Below are 16,689 nucleotides of genomic sequence, written 5' to 3' on the forward strand. Positions count from 1 at the left end.
ATTTCTTCATCTGTAAAATCAAGAGTAACACTTATTTCAAAGGACTGTTGTTAGAACCAATGAGATAATATATGTAAAGTATTTTGCAAATTGTAAAACACTATGTAAATGTTAATATTATTATAATAATTACAAATTTTAGTAAATGAAAATCATTCACACGACAATTTCATTTACTGGCAAAATTACAAAAATTACCCTCACCACACTTATGCATAAGAAAAAGTATAAGAAGTTTATATAACAATGGCACTAAAAATTATTTTTTAGAAGAATTTTAGGAAACTTTTATGATTGCTTCAAATGAAAATATTGATTTTCAAACACAGCCCTCCCAACTCCATCCCCAAATTTATTTATACATACTTACAATTTCAAACAGAGTGACTTTGTACAGTTGCAGGGCTTTCTGGGTCGATTTGCAGACTCTGATGAGATTATCCTAAATAATAAATGTTAAATAGTTTATTATACTTATTGCCCAGAATTACTAAAGGCAATAATGGGAAGCATAAACTCTAATATATCCTTCAAAGATGAAAAGGGATAAAGGAAGACATTTATTTGTTTGTTATAAAAGAAACAGTGGAGCTAAATTCACTGAGGTTCAGTATGGCAAAAGAAAAATAAACTTTCCTCAACAACTCTCAAAAACCACTGAATAAACAGCAGAGAATGTCCACAACAACAAAAATATCAAACATCACTGAAGTATACTTGTATGTGTATATATCATTTAAGCAATCTTAATAAAACAATCCAATGAAGAAAGAACAATTTGATTTATCATATTATCATTAATCTGTGAGATTAGGCAACCTTGGCAAAATAATCTTTAAACATTAGTGTTTCTGGATTTTTTTCTTATCTTTTCTTTTACAGAACTAAAATAAGGCCTAATGATTATAGGGATCCTCTAGAATATAGAGCTGACTATATTGTATATAGCTAGTGAAAAGACAAAATTCAGATCCCATAAGAGCATTCTCTTTTTAAAAATGAGGATAGACCCAGGTATGGTGTTCTCCAACTCATGATCAGCAATTTTTAACCTAACTCTTAGGTTAGAAATAAGCGTGTCTTATTTTTTAGTATCACTAGACTTTAAAACTGGTCCTTGATCAAAGGAAGTACTCAGTGACTCTTTATAAAAAATGAAGAATGTGATTCAAGGCAATTCCAATAGACCCAGAGAACTGTGGAGACTGAATGTTGATCAAAGCATAATATTTTCACCTTTTTTTTTTTTGATTGTTGTTACTTGGGTTTTTCCCCTTTTTTGTGTTTTTTCCCTCTTTTGATTTGATTTTTGTGTGTGTGTGTGTGCACGGCATGATTAATATGAAAATATGTTTAGAAGAATTGCACATTAATATGAAAATATGTTTAGATGAATTAACCTATATTGGGTTGCTTGATGACTTGGGAAGAAAGGAGAGGGAGAAAAATTTGAAACACAAGGTTTTGCAAAGATGAATGTTAAAAATTAAATTTAAATTAAATTATTAAATTTAAATAAAATTAAATTAAAAAATAAAATACTATTAAAAAAAGAAAAAGAAAATGAAAAACCCAAAGAAAAAGAGTTCTGAAGACTGGCCAAAGGGAAAGAAATCAAATTTAGAATCATGAAACCTTTCTTCTAAAGGTTTGAAAATATCCAAAGTTAGATTTATTCTGCAAGAAGAGTTGCTTTTCTTTTTTGATAGCATATTGGAAAACCTTACTAACTGAAAAGGGCATATGAAACTATTAAACAAGTATATTATAGGGATATATAATCCCTAAAAAGTAAACGACAAGAATTTATTAGAAAGGTTGGATGCCATTAGAAAATTTCTATCTCCAGTAGGAAACAATAAACTTGCTATAGAAGTAAATCCGAGATAACCTAGACAACTCCTACCCTAATTAGTGACATAGTAACACAGCAAACAATGGCTCAAAAATTTGTGGGTTTTTCATGTTATGAAATATAGACATTTTAGATCTCAATTCCCAATATTCTATCCACCCACTACATACTTTTTCTAACTTCCTTTGCACAATTTTCTAATTCACAAATTTCTAAGTACAATTGCCTGGCACAGAGTAAATGCTTATTAAATGCTTGTATTCCACCTCAAACAGATAAATCTTGATAAATCAAAAAGATACTAAAGTTAACGTAAAATAATTTTCAGGATACTCACCCATTGAATGGAAGTCTTGCCTGGGTCTGTATACTAGATGTCCCAGTAAAACTAGTGTTGCTTGCTATAGACACATATGAAGATTGCTGTAACTAACAAAATAAGATTTTTGTCAAACTCATAAAAATAGACAATGAATTCATTAAGAAGATTAAATATTCAAGTGGAGTCCTGATCTTAGTGATACAGGGTTTTCACTCCAGTGATGTTGACCACAACCCATTTAGTACAACTCTTGCTCTTCTTTCCTTGGACTCCCATTAACTTGCCAGAGGAGTCTCCCCATATACAACATGCTGGGGAACTACTCCAATTTCTCCTGACATCATAAGACACCAAAGGGGCAAAAACACCATCTGTTTTATCCCTCCCTCTAACCAAATGATGAGCCCACCTTTTTCACACATACATTTCTTAGATATAGCCTTTCGTCTGCTTTTGCAATATGATGCTCTATTTATAATGTCTTCCAGGAACAGTCCAGTGGGTAGTTTATTGGCCCTGAAGTCAGGAGGACCTGAGTTCAAATTTGACCTCAGATATTTAATGCTTCCCAACTATGTGACCCAACTGTGTGGGGCAAATCACTTAACCCCAACTGCCTCACAAAACAAACAAACAAACAAACATATTCTAGCCTGCTCAAAGCCGATATATGCTCTTCTTTGCCCTTGGCCTGATACTCATTTTCCCTTCACTGAAGACTTTAGTGTTATATATCTTACAGTAACAGAATAACTCCAGAAAAATAAGGGTCATAAAAGGATGTCATAATGTATCAGGGAGAAATCTGGGGTCATTAGAACAATTATGCAATATCCTGGACCTAAGTTATTGTTTACTTGCACTGTCCATCTAAAAAATGTATTAAATTCTGTATGGTGTCTATCTGATTTTCTAGATAATAGGCATTCTTCTTCTACTTGGATTTTCCTAGGTAGATATAGTTAGGTTCTAAATGGTGATTCAACAAGGAAATGGTTAATGTTACCAGAATTATCTGAAAAATATCATCTATAGGGGATTGCTTCTCAGTTTAGATATTGTCCTAGCTCTTTTCCAAGACAGGTTAAACATCTGTGGAAAGCATGTCTTTCTGTTTTATGCCTTGCTTAATATCACTTAGAGAGTGTAATAAAGCTGTTATTTTATCTTCAATTTTAAAGTGTAATGCAAGTATGGAATGTGATATCAATCTGTGTTTGAGAGCCTTGAAGGCAGTTCCCAATACAAGCCTATAAATCAAAATAAACAATAATATAGTAGGATCTGGTACTCTATTTCTTAGTGAACTATATGATGGTATAAAGGTACTCTTTTTAAAGTATATTACTTTTACCTTCACCAAGAATACTGTTGATGAATGTAGAGATTTAGTTAAAATTTCACAGACTGAAAAATTTGGTACAATTATCCCTTCCACGCTGCATGTAGAGATTAGGAGCATGGTACTCTCACAATCTGGAAAATCTGAATAAAACTTTTTGGTCCTCCTTCCAAACCAAAGAAGTATGAATTATTATGGTATTAAAAGATAAAATATGTTGATATTATATAATACTATATTTTATGCATTTCTGAGTTTCTAAACCTTTTGTGTCTTCTGCAGATTCTGCAAAACTCCCCCCAAAATTCCCATTTAGTTTCTAATGCTAACTCATGATATATAGAAATTTCAATGGGAAAAGTTGCAATATAGAAGGGATAACTATATAGGCTGGTTCTCTTGGTCACTTTTAGTATCTCCCTCTTTTTTACAGGGAGAATCAATTCTTCAATGACCTCATAATTTTGTTGCCTCCAATTCAATGCAATCCATTTCAATAACTGTTAAGCACTTACTATGTGCCAGACACTGTGCCTAAGCCACCAGAGAGCATGATGCTGCTGATGAAAAATGGAGTTCTCTGGAAAGTTCTGAGATTTATCGGCCCCCCCAGAAAGTAAGGCTTTGGGAGGAGTTTACTGCTCCACTCTCCAGACCTTCAACAAGAGAGGCAAGTAGGGATTTGAAAAGGTGTTGAGTATGAAAACCTGAATCAATGTGCAAGGTAATGAGATTTTGTGATCAGTTTATCTGGGGGAAGCTTGAGGTTTTGTGGAATCAAAACCAAGCAGAGCTAATAATGGAAAATGGATAATTCCCTCCAGGAAGCATCTCTTCTGAGTATTGTAGCAGAGCACAACTGCTTTTCCAATCCTTATTCTTTTCAAGGCCATGTCTACCTCCTTTATAAGCACATGTCATGTTAAGAGCATAAAAGTGGAATTTTTACAATCCTTGAGTGTTTTAATTTTATTATAAAAATCTTTACAAATCACTCCCCACATCTTTTGTTAAATTTCTTGTTTTCTTTCCATCTAAATATTGTATGTCCTCAGGGTATCTTTACTTAAATGAGTCTTTTGACAAGCTTTCTTTAAATGGTTCATACAGTTTAATACTTCTCTGTTCTTTGTGACAGTATCTACCATCTCCCACCTTCTTTCTCTTGCAAAATAAATGTTGCCCTGAGAGGATTCTAGGAATTTTGTTGAGTGAGTCAGAAAACTTTGGGCTCTCTAAATTTCCTCCACAGAAAAAGAAAGAACATTATCTCAAACAGAATGTAGAGCAGTGGAAATAAACAAAAGTCAAGGTAAAGCAGTTCTTCTCCTAAGACAATCTAAGAAACTAACACACACCTAAATGCGGGTAAATGCAGGAACCCTCCTGACTGTGGGTACTAGCAGGTGAGCAGAGCCCCTGGTTTCAGTCTCAGCAAAAAGAGGATAACTGTATAGCTTACAACCACCAGAGAGAAGGCAGGGAATAAAAGCTTATGTAGGACAGCATGTCTGGGGGCTCCAGCTGTGGCTTAAGAGTGGAAAGGAGAGCCTAAGGTTAAGCCCTACGACAGCCCACAGAAAATAAGAGAAAGAAGGACTGAGGTTCTGGTCCCATATCTCGGGATCAGAACTTGATGAGACCAATGGCTACTAAAATAAATAAATAAATATTTGGGAGGGAGGGGAAACAGTATTAGCTAAGGGAAAAGAACCCAACCACAATTAGCTACTATGGAGATAGAATAGATCAGGGTTCAGAGTCAGAGGAAGATAATGGAGCAAAAAATGTCACCCCTTTTTCAATGAAAAATGTCAAATGGGACCAATCACAAAAACAATTTCTTGAACTTAAAAAAAAAACAGACTGAGGAAAAAAAATGTTTTTGATGAAAGCAATTCAAGAAAATTATGAAAGTCAACCAACTTAGAGAACCAAAAGCTTAGAAAGAAAATAATTCCTTAAAATATTATAATTGGACTTTTTAAACACAAATAAATAATAAAACAAAATCAAAAGAGAATGTGAAATATCAGAAAAACAATTGATCTGGTGAACAGATAAAGGAGAAATAATAAAAAGAATAGACTGAAAATTATGATAAAAAATTATCTTGATACAATATTACAAGACATTATCAAGGAAAATTGACCTAAAGTTCTAGAACAAAGACAAAAAAGAAATAGAAAAAAATCTAGTGATCACTACCTGGAACAAATCCAGGAAGAAACTTACAGGAACATCATAGCCAAGTTTCAAAGATCCCAGGTTAAGGAGAAAATATTGGAAGGAATAAGACAAACTTTTTTTTAATATCATGGAGCTACAATAAGGATTACATAAGAAAGATCTTGCTGCTATTACACTGAAGGACTACAGGTTGTGGAATACCATATTTCCCAGAGCAAAAGAGCGGCATTCATTAGAAGCAATTTCTTTACGCCAATGAAATCATCACCAAATGTAAAGTTTGGTTAACTTTACTGATCCACCCAACCCCCACTAATGGGAGGGAGAAGAAGCACATGCATTGGTGAATAACCTCCCTAAAGTCCCAGGTCACTCTATATACGAGTCTAGCCCTTTACCTACTATTGTCTGCTGCCTTTACATGTGTATTAGTAAAGTTAGAACTAGTAAGATGTTTGATAATAGTCCCCAAAAGTTTACTTCCAAGGACTTGGAAATTGTATACCCCCTAAAAGACTGGAAAATTAAATCCTCCACAGATTTTCTAATCTTTTCTTTATCTATCTTCTCTTTAAAACTAGGCATCATGCTGAACAAGAGTTTTTTTTTTTAAAAAGCAAGTATTTATTATAACATACAAAGAACTATGATACTAGGTGCTAGAGACATAAATACAAAGACTGAAGCAATTCCTATCAGCAATGAGCTTAATTTCTAAATTAGGGAGAATAAACATATAAAAATAGATCCAACATAAACATAAAGTGAATAAATTGAAGTGCAGACAAAATGGATAATTACAAGATAATCCAGGAGGAAGGACACTAGCACTTGGGGGGGGGAGGGGGGAGGGGAGGGGGACCGGGATCAGGAAGGGATTCATGGAGAGGATCGTTCCTGAGCTTCATCTTAGAGTAAGAAAAGGATTCTATAAGGCCCAGGAAAGGAGGTGAAGGCATGCCAGGCATGGTGAATGGCCAGTGCAAAGGCCTAGAGATGGGAGATAGAGGTTGTGAAGAGGAGTTTATAACTGATTTAAGAGACAAATTTGCTGAGTTAAGGATGGTCAGACCTTTGCTTGATGAAAATTGCTTCGGCAGAGCGAATGAGAGGAGTTCTAGAAAAAGGGAGAGATCTGAGCTGGGGAGATCAGTTAGAAGGTTGTTTACCACAACCTAGGGAAACGTAGGGGACAGTCTGAATTACAATGCTAACATGGAAGGAGGGAAGGGAAGGTGTGTGAATGGGAAAGATCAGGGCAGTCATGTAGTGATCTTGAGGGATAACTGGGAAGCAGTCTACATGTTCTACTGATATTCAACTAATGTTAAGACATCTGTACAAGACTATTAGCACATGGGTTATCCCCACATTTATGGTTACGGGCAAGGATTGTGTGGGAGGAGAGGACAGGGTTGCAGCATTACAGGGAATACTTCCCTGGTAAGATCACGGATCCATCCAAGGATCAAAATGGCTAAATTTCTTCAACATACCTGAGTGACATATTGGGCTGGAAGGACGGCATACCCCACATTGCCTGTCCCAGGGGCTGGTGCAAGAACAGTCCCTGGGGGGAGGTTGGTGAGGTTCGGCTGAATTTGTGGCAGTGGTGTGGCTGGCATAATAAGCCGTTGTTGGGGTTGGCTAGTTGTAACTATCTGTGAGCTTGTACTGATTGGTTTGGGAACAACCTGAAAAGAAGGAAAAAAAACACATTAAATTTAATGAACTTTTTAAAAGCACTCTTCAAATCAATAAGAATCTAGGGGGCAATTATTAATCGTCACAAAATTAGAAATGAATTAGGCCAACTATCCCCCAGACTTCATTTTACATATGAGAAAACTGAGGCACTCAACATAAATAATTTATCCAAAGTCAGAAGGTGTTATGTGCCAAAGCCATTCATTCTTAAAAAATTAGAGATGCAGGTATGACATTAAAACAACATTTTAGGCGGATCAAAAAATATCATAAAATACATACTTGTTTGACAGTTTGTGCTGGAACAATTGGAACTGACATCCGAACAGGGGCTGTATTAACCACTACTGGTTTTGCTGCTAAAAATAAAAATACAAAACAGGAGTTATTTCTTTTACTATAAAATACTGTTAAACTCTTTACAAAAGTTTTATCACAAAATAGAATTTTTCCTAAATGAAATTATAATTCTGCTCAAACAGTGATATCCATTATTTAAAGATAACATTTTTGAAGATCACTTGGGAATATCCTATTAACTTTGACATTATACTCAGAAAAGTTTCCAGAACTCTTTTTTGGTCCCAAATCATGTTTTAAGTCACCAATCCATTCTGCTACAACTTTAATTGCTATTAACATAACTGCCATAACTTTAGACTAATAGATCTTTTAAAATTTCTGTATAGGATTGCCTTTTGTTGTTGTGTTATATTATGTCCCTATTTAGGGTTTTCTTGATATAGATAAGGGAGTGGTTTGCCATTTCCTTGTCCAGCTCATTTTACAGATGAGGAAACTAAGACAAACAGGGTAAAGTAACTTGCCCAGGATCACGTAGCTAGTAAGTATCTGAGGCCAGATTTGAATTCAGAAAGCCAAGTCATCCTGATTTCAAGCCTACTGTTCTATTAATGGTTCCACTTAAGAGGACCATTTTCAAATGGGCTAAATTAAATATATCTATACTATTTTATCTTACCTGTCCAAAGAATATATTTTAAACCCACTGCTTATTCTCTTATATCAATTTTCACAGGAAAAAGAGCATTGCTGACTCTTCTCAATAAAGACTCCAATGTGTTTTTACAGTATGTGGAGGCACAACTTATTTCTAAACCATGGCCTCCAGAAAGAGCACAGTATTATTCACATAGTCTGGGGTATTTAAATTTTTACAATTAGAGTTTTTTTTTCCTTTTTTAAGTTTGTAGATGATCATATTTAAAAAAAGGTCTGTGAGCACTCTTCTGAACTATTCAGATGCTGGAGGTGGCTGTCAAGGCAGCTACCATCCTGGATGATGTTTCTATAGCTACAGATGCCCATGTACCAATAGAATAAAATATAGAGGGCCAAGGTTCTTTTGTGCCTAAGCCACTCCTTCAAAGGAAGTCAGAAACTTAGTAAAATGCACTAATTCTGCATGGAAATTAAGAATTACACTCAGCGCATTACAGCCACACTGTAAAGCCTACCAAAAACATGGGCCCTTTGGGTGCTTATATCATCATCCTCATAGTGATTATTTTCACTACTGAGGTAGTTATGAAACCATTGAATGTCACAAGCATGGAGTCAGTCTCAGTCCCCTTTCTGACTCCAAATGCAGCATCTCTTTCCCTATGCCATAATTACATTATATAATGTCATGCCTTTGTCATAAGAGGCAGCCCTGTCAGGAGCAGCTAGGCAGCACAATGGTTAGGGCACCAGCTCTGAATCAGGAAGACCTGAATTCAAATCTGGCCTCAGACACTTAACACTTCCTAGCTGTGTGACCCTGGACAAGTCACTTAACCCCAATTACCTTAGCAAAAAAAAAAAGGGGGGGGGCACTGAGTTGCTAAGAAAAAGGTGAATAGGAGAGACAAGGATATGAATCACACTTCTAACCATCAGTGGTTGTGTCACTATGGACAAATTAAGTTGAGCCTTAGGTTCCTCATCAGAAAAAGAGGTAAAAATAGTTTGATTAGAGGAATAAATGATATAATGGACACACAAATGTTTTTCTAAACTTAGAGTGCTAAACAAAGTATTATTATAATTGTTATTAAATAATGGAAGGCAGAATGAAGAATAGGTTGTTGAATAAAGACAAAGGGCTTATTCTTAGAAATGTTAAATGCGGGGGTGCCTGTTACTCTGGAGTTAAGAACACAAAGAGGAAAGTAAAGATTTGTGAATTATTTCACAATAGTATAATAGATAAATTAGACATAAAGAATAGAATAGACAATATTCTATACAAAACAATACAAAATAGATAATAGATTAGAATAGAAAAAGACAATACATAAAGGTAGTAAGTGAGGAAATGCAAGAAAGAACAAAAAAGGAAGAAGAGAACTCTTCTGCAACACTCACATTAAAAGGTTGGATAGGATCAGCCAGGATTATAAAACAAGAGGTAGCAGGTTTTAAAGCCTAAAAAAGAAAGAACTACCTGGAGGATTGATGGGGAAATCCTAGGAAAAAAATCACAGCTTTTATGATGAAACATTGGGATGTACACAAACCCAGAAGAAAAAGGAAAGAGGCTTAGCAGTATTAGATTTCAAACTATGCTAAAAAGCAGTAATCATCAAAACAACTTAGCACTGGTCAAGAAAGAAAGGCTGATCAGTGAAAAAGAAAAGGCATACAACAAACCAAAAAAAAAAAAAAAAAAAAAGAACACAAATAGCCTCATGTTAGATGAACCCACAGGTATCATCTATTGAGGTAATAACTCACTACTGAAGACAAAACAAAACAAAAAACTATACACCTATCAGAGTACCTTGCTGAGCAAATTTTTTTTTCCTAATTTTTATTCTAGTGGTTTTGTGTGATGCACAACACACAACTGAAAAGTGAGAAAGCACACTAGCAGAAAGTAGGTATGGAACAACATCTCACATTGCCCACCAAAATAAACTCCAAAAAGATACAGGGCTTAAATATAAATATGTGGCAATATCACAAATAAGTTAGAAAATCAAGGGGAAAATTGTTTTTTGGATGGATAAAGGAAGAGTTCATGATCAAAGTCGATAAAGCAACGTTTTAAACAATTTTGATTTCATAAAATTTAAAAGCTTTCAAGCCAACATAAAGAATATTTGAAGGAGAAAAAAAATAACGGAGGGGAGAAGAATCTTTTTATTTATTTTTATCATAGCTTTTTATTTACAAGACATATGCATGGGGAAGGCTGCAAAACCTTCTGTTTCAAATTTTCCCTTCCTTCCCTCCACCCCCTCCCCTACATAGCAGGTAGACCAATAAATGTTAAATATGTTAAAGTATATGTTAAATACAATATATGTATACATATTTATACAGTTATCTTGCTGCACAAGAAAAATTGGATTTAGAAATAAGGTAAAAAATAACTGTGGACAATAACAGAAGGAGTAGAAATGCTATGTTGTAGTCCACACTCTTTGGGGGTGAATCTTTTAAAGTAGCTTTCTCCAATTAACAGCTTTAGCAAAGTTGCAGGATATAAAATAAATCCACACAAATTATCAGCATTTCTGTTACTAACGAAGTCTAACAGGAAGAGATAGAAAAAGAAATTTCATTTAAAATAATTGTAGAAAAAATAAAATATTTGGGTGTCTACCTGCCAATACAATTACAAAACACGAATATTTTCTTCTTCTTTTTTTTTTTTTTAAATGAGACCTTTCAGTTTATTTCATGGAAAAATTATCTCAACCCTTCCTGGAGCACTGCTGTCTCCTCTCTTTTCTTTTCTTTTTTAAAGTTTTATTAAAGCTTTTTATATACAAAACATACACATGGGTAATTTTTCAACATTGACCCTTGCAAAAACTTCTGTTCCAAATTTTTCTTCCTTCCCTCTACCCCCTAGATGATAGGTAAGCCAATACATGTTAAGTATGTTAAAATATAATGACAAAACACAAATATTTTCACACAAATAAAGTCAGATCTAAACAACTGGAAAAATATCAATTGCTCATGGATAGGCCAAGCTAATAATAAAAATGACAATTCTACCCAAATTAGTTTACTTGTTCAGTGTTATACCAATCAAACTGCCAAAAAAAGTATTTTATAGAGCTAGAAAAAAATAATAGGAAAATTTATCTGGAAGAACAAAAACTCAAAAATCAAGGGAATTAATGGGGAAAAAAAATGAAATTGATGAAAAAAATTACAAATGGTAATGATGGCCTAGCAGTACCAGACCTAATACTCCATTATAAAACCATATGATAGTGGCTAAAAAATAAGAGTGATAGATCAGTAGAATAAATTGGATACACATGACACAATCATTAATGACTATAGTAATTTGATAAACCCCAAAACTCTAGCTTCTGGAATAAAAACTCATTATTTCACAAAAATTGCTAGGAAAACCGGAAAATAATTCTCTCAAAAACTCGGCATAGACCTACATCTCACACCCCATACCAAAATAAGGTCAAAATGGGCACATGATCTAGGCATAAAGAAGGGTAATATTATAAGCAAATTAGGAGAGAAAGGGATAGTTTACCTATCAGATCTCTGAAGAAAGGTGAAATATATGGTCAAAGAACTAAAGAACATTATGAAATGCAAAATGGACAACTTTGAATATATTAAATTAAAAAGTTTTTGCACAAACAAAATCAACACAGTCAAGATTAGAAGAGAAGCAGAAAGCTGAGGAAAAACCTACAGTCAATGTTTCTGATAAAGGCCTCTTTTCTCAAATATATAAAGAACTGAGTCAAATTTATAAGAATTCAAATCATTTCCCAATTGATAAATGCTCAAAGGATATGAACAATTTTTAGATGAAATTAAAGCCATCTATAGTCATGTGAAAAAACGTTCTGAGCAAAACTATTTGTAGCAGCTTTTTTTGGTGGTAAAGAATTGGAAAATTACTAGATGCCCCTCAATTGGGGAATGGTTGAATAAGTTATGGTATATGAAAATAATGGAATATTATTATTCTATAAAAAATGACAAACAACTATAAGAAATGACCAGCAGGATGAATACAAAGAGGCTTGGAGAGACATACATGAACTGATGCTAAGTAAAATGATCAGAACCAGGAGATCATTATACACTTCAACAACAATACTACATGACAATCAATTCTGATAGACATGGCTCTTTTCAACAATGAGAAGATCCAAATCATTTCCAATTGATCTGAAATGAACAGAACCAGCTATACCCAGAGAAAGAACACTGAGAAATGAGTATGGAACATAACCACTCTTTCTGTTACTGTTTGCTTGCATTTTTGTTTTTTTCTTCTCAGGCTATTTTTTTCCTTTTTTCTAAATCTGATCTTTCCTGTGCAACAGGATAACTGTATAAATATGTGTACATATATTGTATTTAACATATACTTCAACATATTTAACATGTATGGGACTATCTGCCACCTAGGGGAGGGGGCAGAGGGAATGAGGAGAAAAGTTGGAACAGGAGTTTTTGCAAGAATCAATGTTGACAAATTACCCATGCATATGTTTTGTATATAAAAAGCTATTAAAAAAAAAAGATGAACAAGCTTATTTTAGAAAGACTTGGAAATATTTACAAGAATTGATGCTGTGGGCAGTTATATGGTGTAGTAGATAGAGAACCAGCCCTGAAGTCAGGAGGACCTGAGTTCAAATCTGGCCTCAGACACTTAACACTTTTTACCTGTATGACCCTGGGTAAGTCACTTAACCCCAATTGCCTGGGGGGGGGGGGAGGGGAGAAAAGAAAGAAAGAAAGAAGAGAAGAATTGATGCCAAGTGAAACAAGCAAAACCAGGAAAATATCATACACAACAACAGTAAAGTTTATGTGATGATCAACTATGACAGACTTGGTTTTTCTCAGCAGCTCAGTGATCCAAGGCAACCCAAAAAACTCTGGATGGAAAATGCCATCTGCATCCAGAGAGAGAACTATGGAAACTGAATATAAATGAACACATGCTGTTCACTTTTTTCCTTTTTCCTACTTTTTTTTCCTTCATAATTTTTCCCTTTTGCGCTGATCTCTCTCTCCCAACATGAAATATGTAAAAATATGAATATACATGTGTAACCAAATTTTAAAAATGTTGCTTTTACATGTAACTAGGGAAAATAAATTTTTTTTGGAAAATAATAAAATAAAATGCAATGTGAAAAAAATCTTCAAGACACATAAGTAGTTAAATTGATAAGAATAATCATCATCACCCAACTGATAAATGATCAAAGAATAAGAATATTGTCAAAGATATCACTGTTCTAGTCCCAGATTCACAAACTAGATGCCATATTTGAGTTTTTGCTCTCCCATATCCAATTTGTTGTTAAGTCCTGTTGTTCCTACTTTCACATTATCTCTTCTATATTACCCTCCCCCCTTACTGCTCCCAGTCTAGTGTAGGTGAGTCTTTCCCCACTCCAATCTAGCTTCTATTCAGTTATCAAAATGATCTTCCTAAAACAAAAGTTTGTCCATGTCATCTCTCTATTCAATAATCTTCAATGGCTCCCTATCACTTCCAGAGTCAAAATCAAAATCTTCTGTTTGGCATTCAAAATCCTTTATAACATAGTCTCTCCCATCCTTCCAGTTTTCAGTTTTTTTCTACCTTACTTCCCACCACGTACTCTTCAATCCAATGACTGGCCTCTAGGCTGGCCTTCAAAGCTCAGCTAAAATCTCATCTGCTACAAGAAGCCTTTCACAGTACTTCTTAGATGGATAATCCCTCTAATATTAAATCTTATTTTTTATTTTTTAGGGAGTACTGTCAGCAACATTTATTTATTTAATTTTTAATAAGATTACATCTTATTTGCATATGTTCATATGGTACTGCTCCCAATAAACTATGATATGCCTGGGAGCAGGTAGCTATTTTTTGCCTTTCATCTATAAGCAATTAATAATAGTTGACTTAATTTTAAGAAACTATACTACATTTTTCTGATCTCCCTAATATGTGAATTTGGAGTTATTCTCTACTTACTCCCTTTCACCCATCATGTTTAATCAGTTACCAAATCTTACACATTTCTCCTATGTATTCCATTCTCATCACTCACTCAAACATCACTCTATATCAGGCCCTCATCACCAATTAGATGTTCTATTACAATAGCCTCCTAATTGCTTCCCTGCCTCAAGAATTTCTAATCTTAATTTATTCTCTATATAGCTGCCAAAATTGCAGATTTGACCATGCTATTTTCCTACTCAAATTCTGGTGGCTCCTTTTGATCTCTAGAATGAGATACATATAAAACCTTATGTTTGGCTTGTGAAGCCCTACACAATATGAATCCAACCTAATTTCCAATTCCACTGTACATTACTCCCCTTTAGTATTTTATAGGCAACAAACAACTTATCTTTTTCTGTTCTTCATACATTATTTTGTTCTTCATCTTTTCAACAAGATCATTATTTTAATTATTATAAATATTATAAGTCTCTCGCTCCTGGAAATATGCTACTTCATTATTTGTCTTATACTTCCTTCAAAACCCTAATTTAAAAGTTCTACCAACAGTATCCAATTCTACATTACATCTCTAACAATCCTGTTATTTTACTTGGCAGCACTCTTCCTCCGTAATGACTTGGTGTTTTGTATTTATTTTGTATATCTTTATATAGTAAGTATATTTTGAATATATCCACCATGCCTGAGCGAATGTAAGCTCCTTAAAAGTAGATTACAGGGCTATCAAACTGTGCATACACTTTGATCCAATAGTATCTCTACTGGGCCTGTATACCAAAAAGATCATAAAAAAGGGGGGAAAAGCCCCATGTGCTAAAATGTTTGTGGTAGCTCTTTGTGTAGTGGTAGTTTGGAAACTGACTGGATGTCCATCAGTTGGACTGGCTGAATAAGTTATGATACATGAATGTTATGGAATATTACTGTTCTATAAGAAATAATCAGCAGGATAATTTCAGAGAAGCCTGTAGAGACTTACATGAACTAATTAATGCAAAGTGAAGTGAGTAGAACCAGGAGATCATTGTACACAGCAACATCAATATTATATGATGATCAATTCTGATTGACTTGATTCTTTTCAAAAATGAAGCAATTCAGGGCAATTCCAATAGACTTGTGATGAACAGAGCAATCTGCATCCAGAATGGGAACTGAATATGGATCACAACATAGTATTTTCACCTTGGTTGCTTTTTTCCCCCTTTCTCTTTTTCTTCTTTTTAATCTGATTTTTCTTTTGCAGCATTATAAATGTGGAATATGTATAGAAGAATTACACATGTTTAACATATATTGGATTGCTTGTTATCTAGGGGAGATGGGTGGGAGGAAGGAATGGAGAAAAATTTGGAACACTACAAGTTTTTGCAAGAGTGAACATTGAAAATTACCTATGCACTATTTTGAAAATGAAAAACTATTGTTGTTGTTTTTAAATAAGGTTGTTTCACTTTTGTCCCTGTATTTCCAACCCCTATCAGCAGTTCCTGGTATATAAGAGATACTTGATATATATCTGCAGACTAAGTTGACAATTCTGATATTACAATTCCTGGCTGGATAAAACAGTGACAAAAATGTCATCATACTACAGGATTAAGGAAAGTAGTAAAAGAGCTAATTTAGAAATCCTATTTCATTTCCTTGAGAGCTGGGATTATTTTATTCTTTGTATTTGTATACTTAATGCCTAGTAAAGTTGGCACAAAAAAGATGCTTGATAAATCCTTATTAATTGAATACTAATACTATAATACTCCTTGTCACATGTAGTGTATGTATAAAGTTTGAAATAATGTTTATAAAATTAATATGGAACAATTTCACAGAATGGATGAGTTAGAAAAAAACCTCACAGGGTATCCCACAAAATTACTTCTTTGCCCGAAGATGTGTAAAAAGGGCAAATCTGCTACCTCTGAAGGAAACTCATCTCTCTCTGGGACTGCTCTGTATCCATTATTTCTAGTTCTTTCCTATAGGGTCAAATGCCATGAACTCAACTCTCTTCTATGCGACAGCCTTTTAAATACCTGAACACAATACCACATGTCCTCTAAGTTTTCTTTTAACTAAGCTAAATGGCCCCAGTTTCTTGGATTTCTCTTCATGGAATATGGATTCAAGATCCTTCCCACTGTGATTACCTTCCTTTGGATGTTTTTCTCATGGTCTCTCCTCTTTGTAAAAAAGGGCAAGAAATTTATTCTTGTTTCTCTCCTCTCTGGGAACAAATTTGGCCATCATAATTTTACAGCATTTAGTTTGGACTGTTTTGTAGTAGGAGT

General features: G+C 34.2%; 1 protein-coding gene across 1 annotated transcript in view; it reads right to left on the minus strand.

The window, feature by feature from the left end:
* The window catches only part of LIN54 (lin-54 DREAM MuvB core complex component), a 63,625-nt gene that overhangs the window by 23,394 nt on the left and 23,542 nt on the right, over positions 1-16,689 (minus strand). The window contains exons 5-8 of the mRNA XM_051964089.1: positions 7,699-7,775; positions 7,206-7,403; positions 2,193-2,284; positions 371-442 (exon numbers count right to left, since the gene is read on the minus strand). Of these exons, the coding sequence (XP_051820049.1) occupies positions 371-442; positions 2,193-2,284; positions 7,206-7,403; positions 7,699-7,775 (439 nt within the window). The remainder of the gene's footprint in view (positions 1-370; positions 443-2,192; positions 2,285-7,205; positions 7,404-7,698; positions 7,776-16,689) is intronic.

This window comes from Antechinus flavipes, chromosome 6 (assembly GCF_016432865.1).
Source record: "Antechinus flavipes isolate AdamAnt ecotype Samford, QLD, Australia chromosome 6, AdamAnt_v2, whole genome shotgun sequence".
Lineage (NCBI taxonomy): Eukaryota > Metazoa > Chordata > Mammalia > Dasyuromorphia > Dasyuridae > Antechinus > Antechinus flavipes.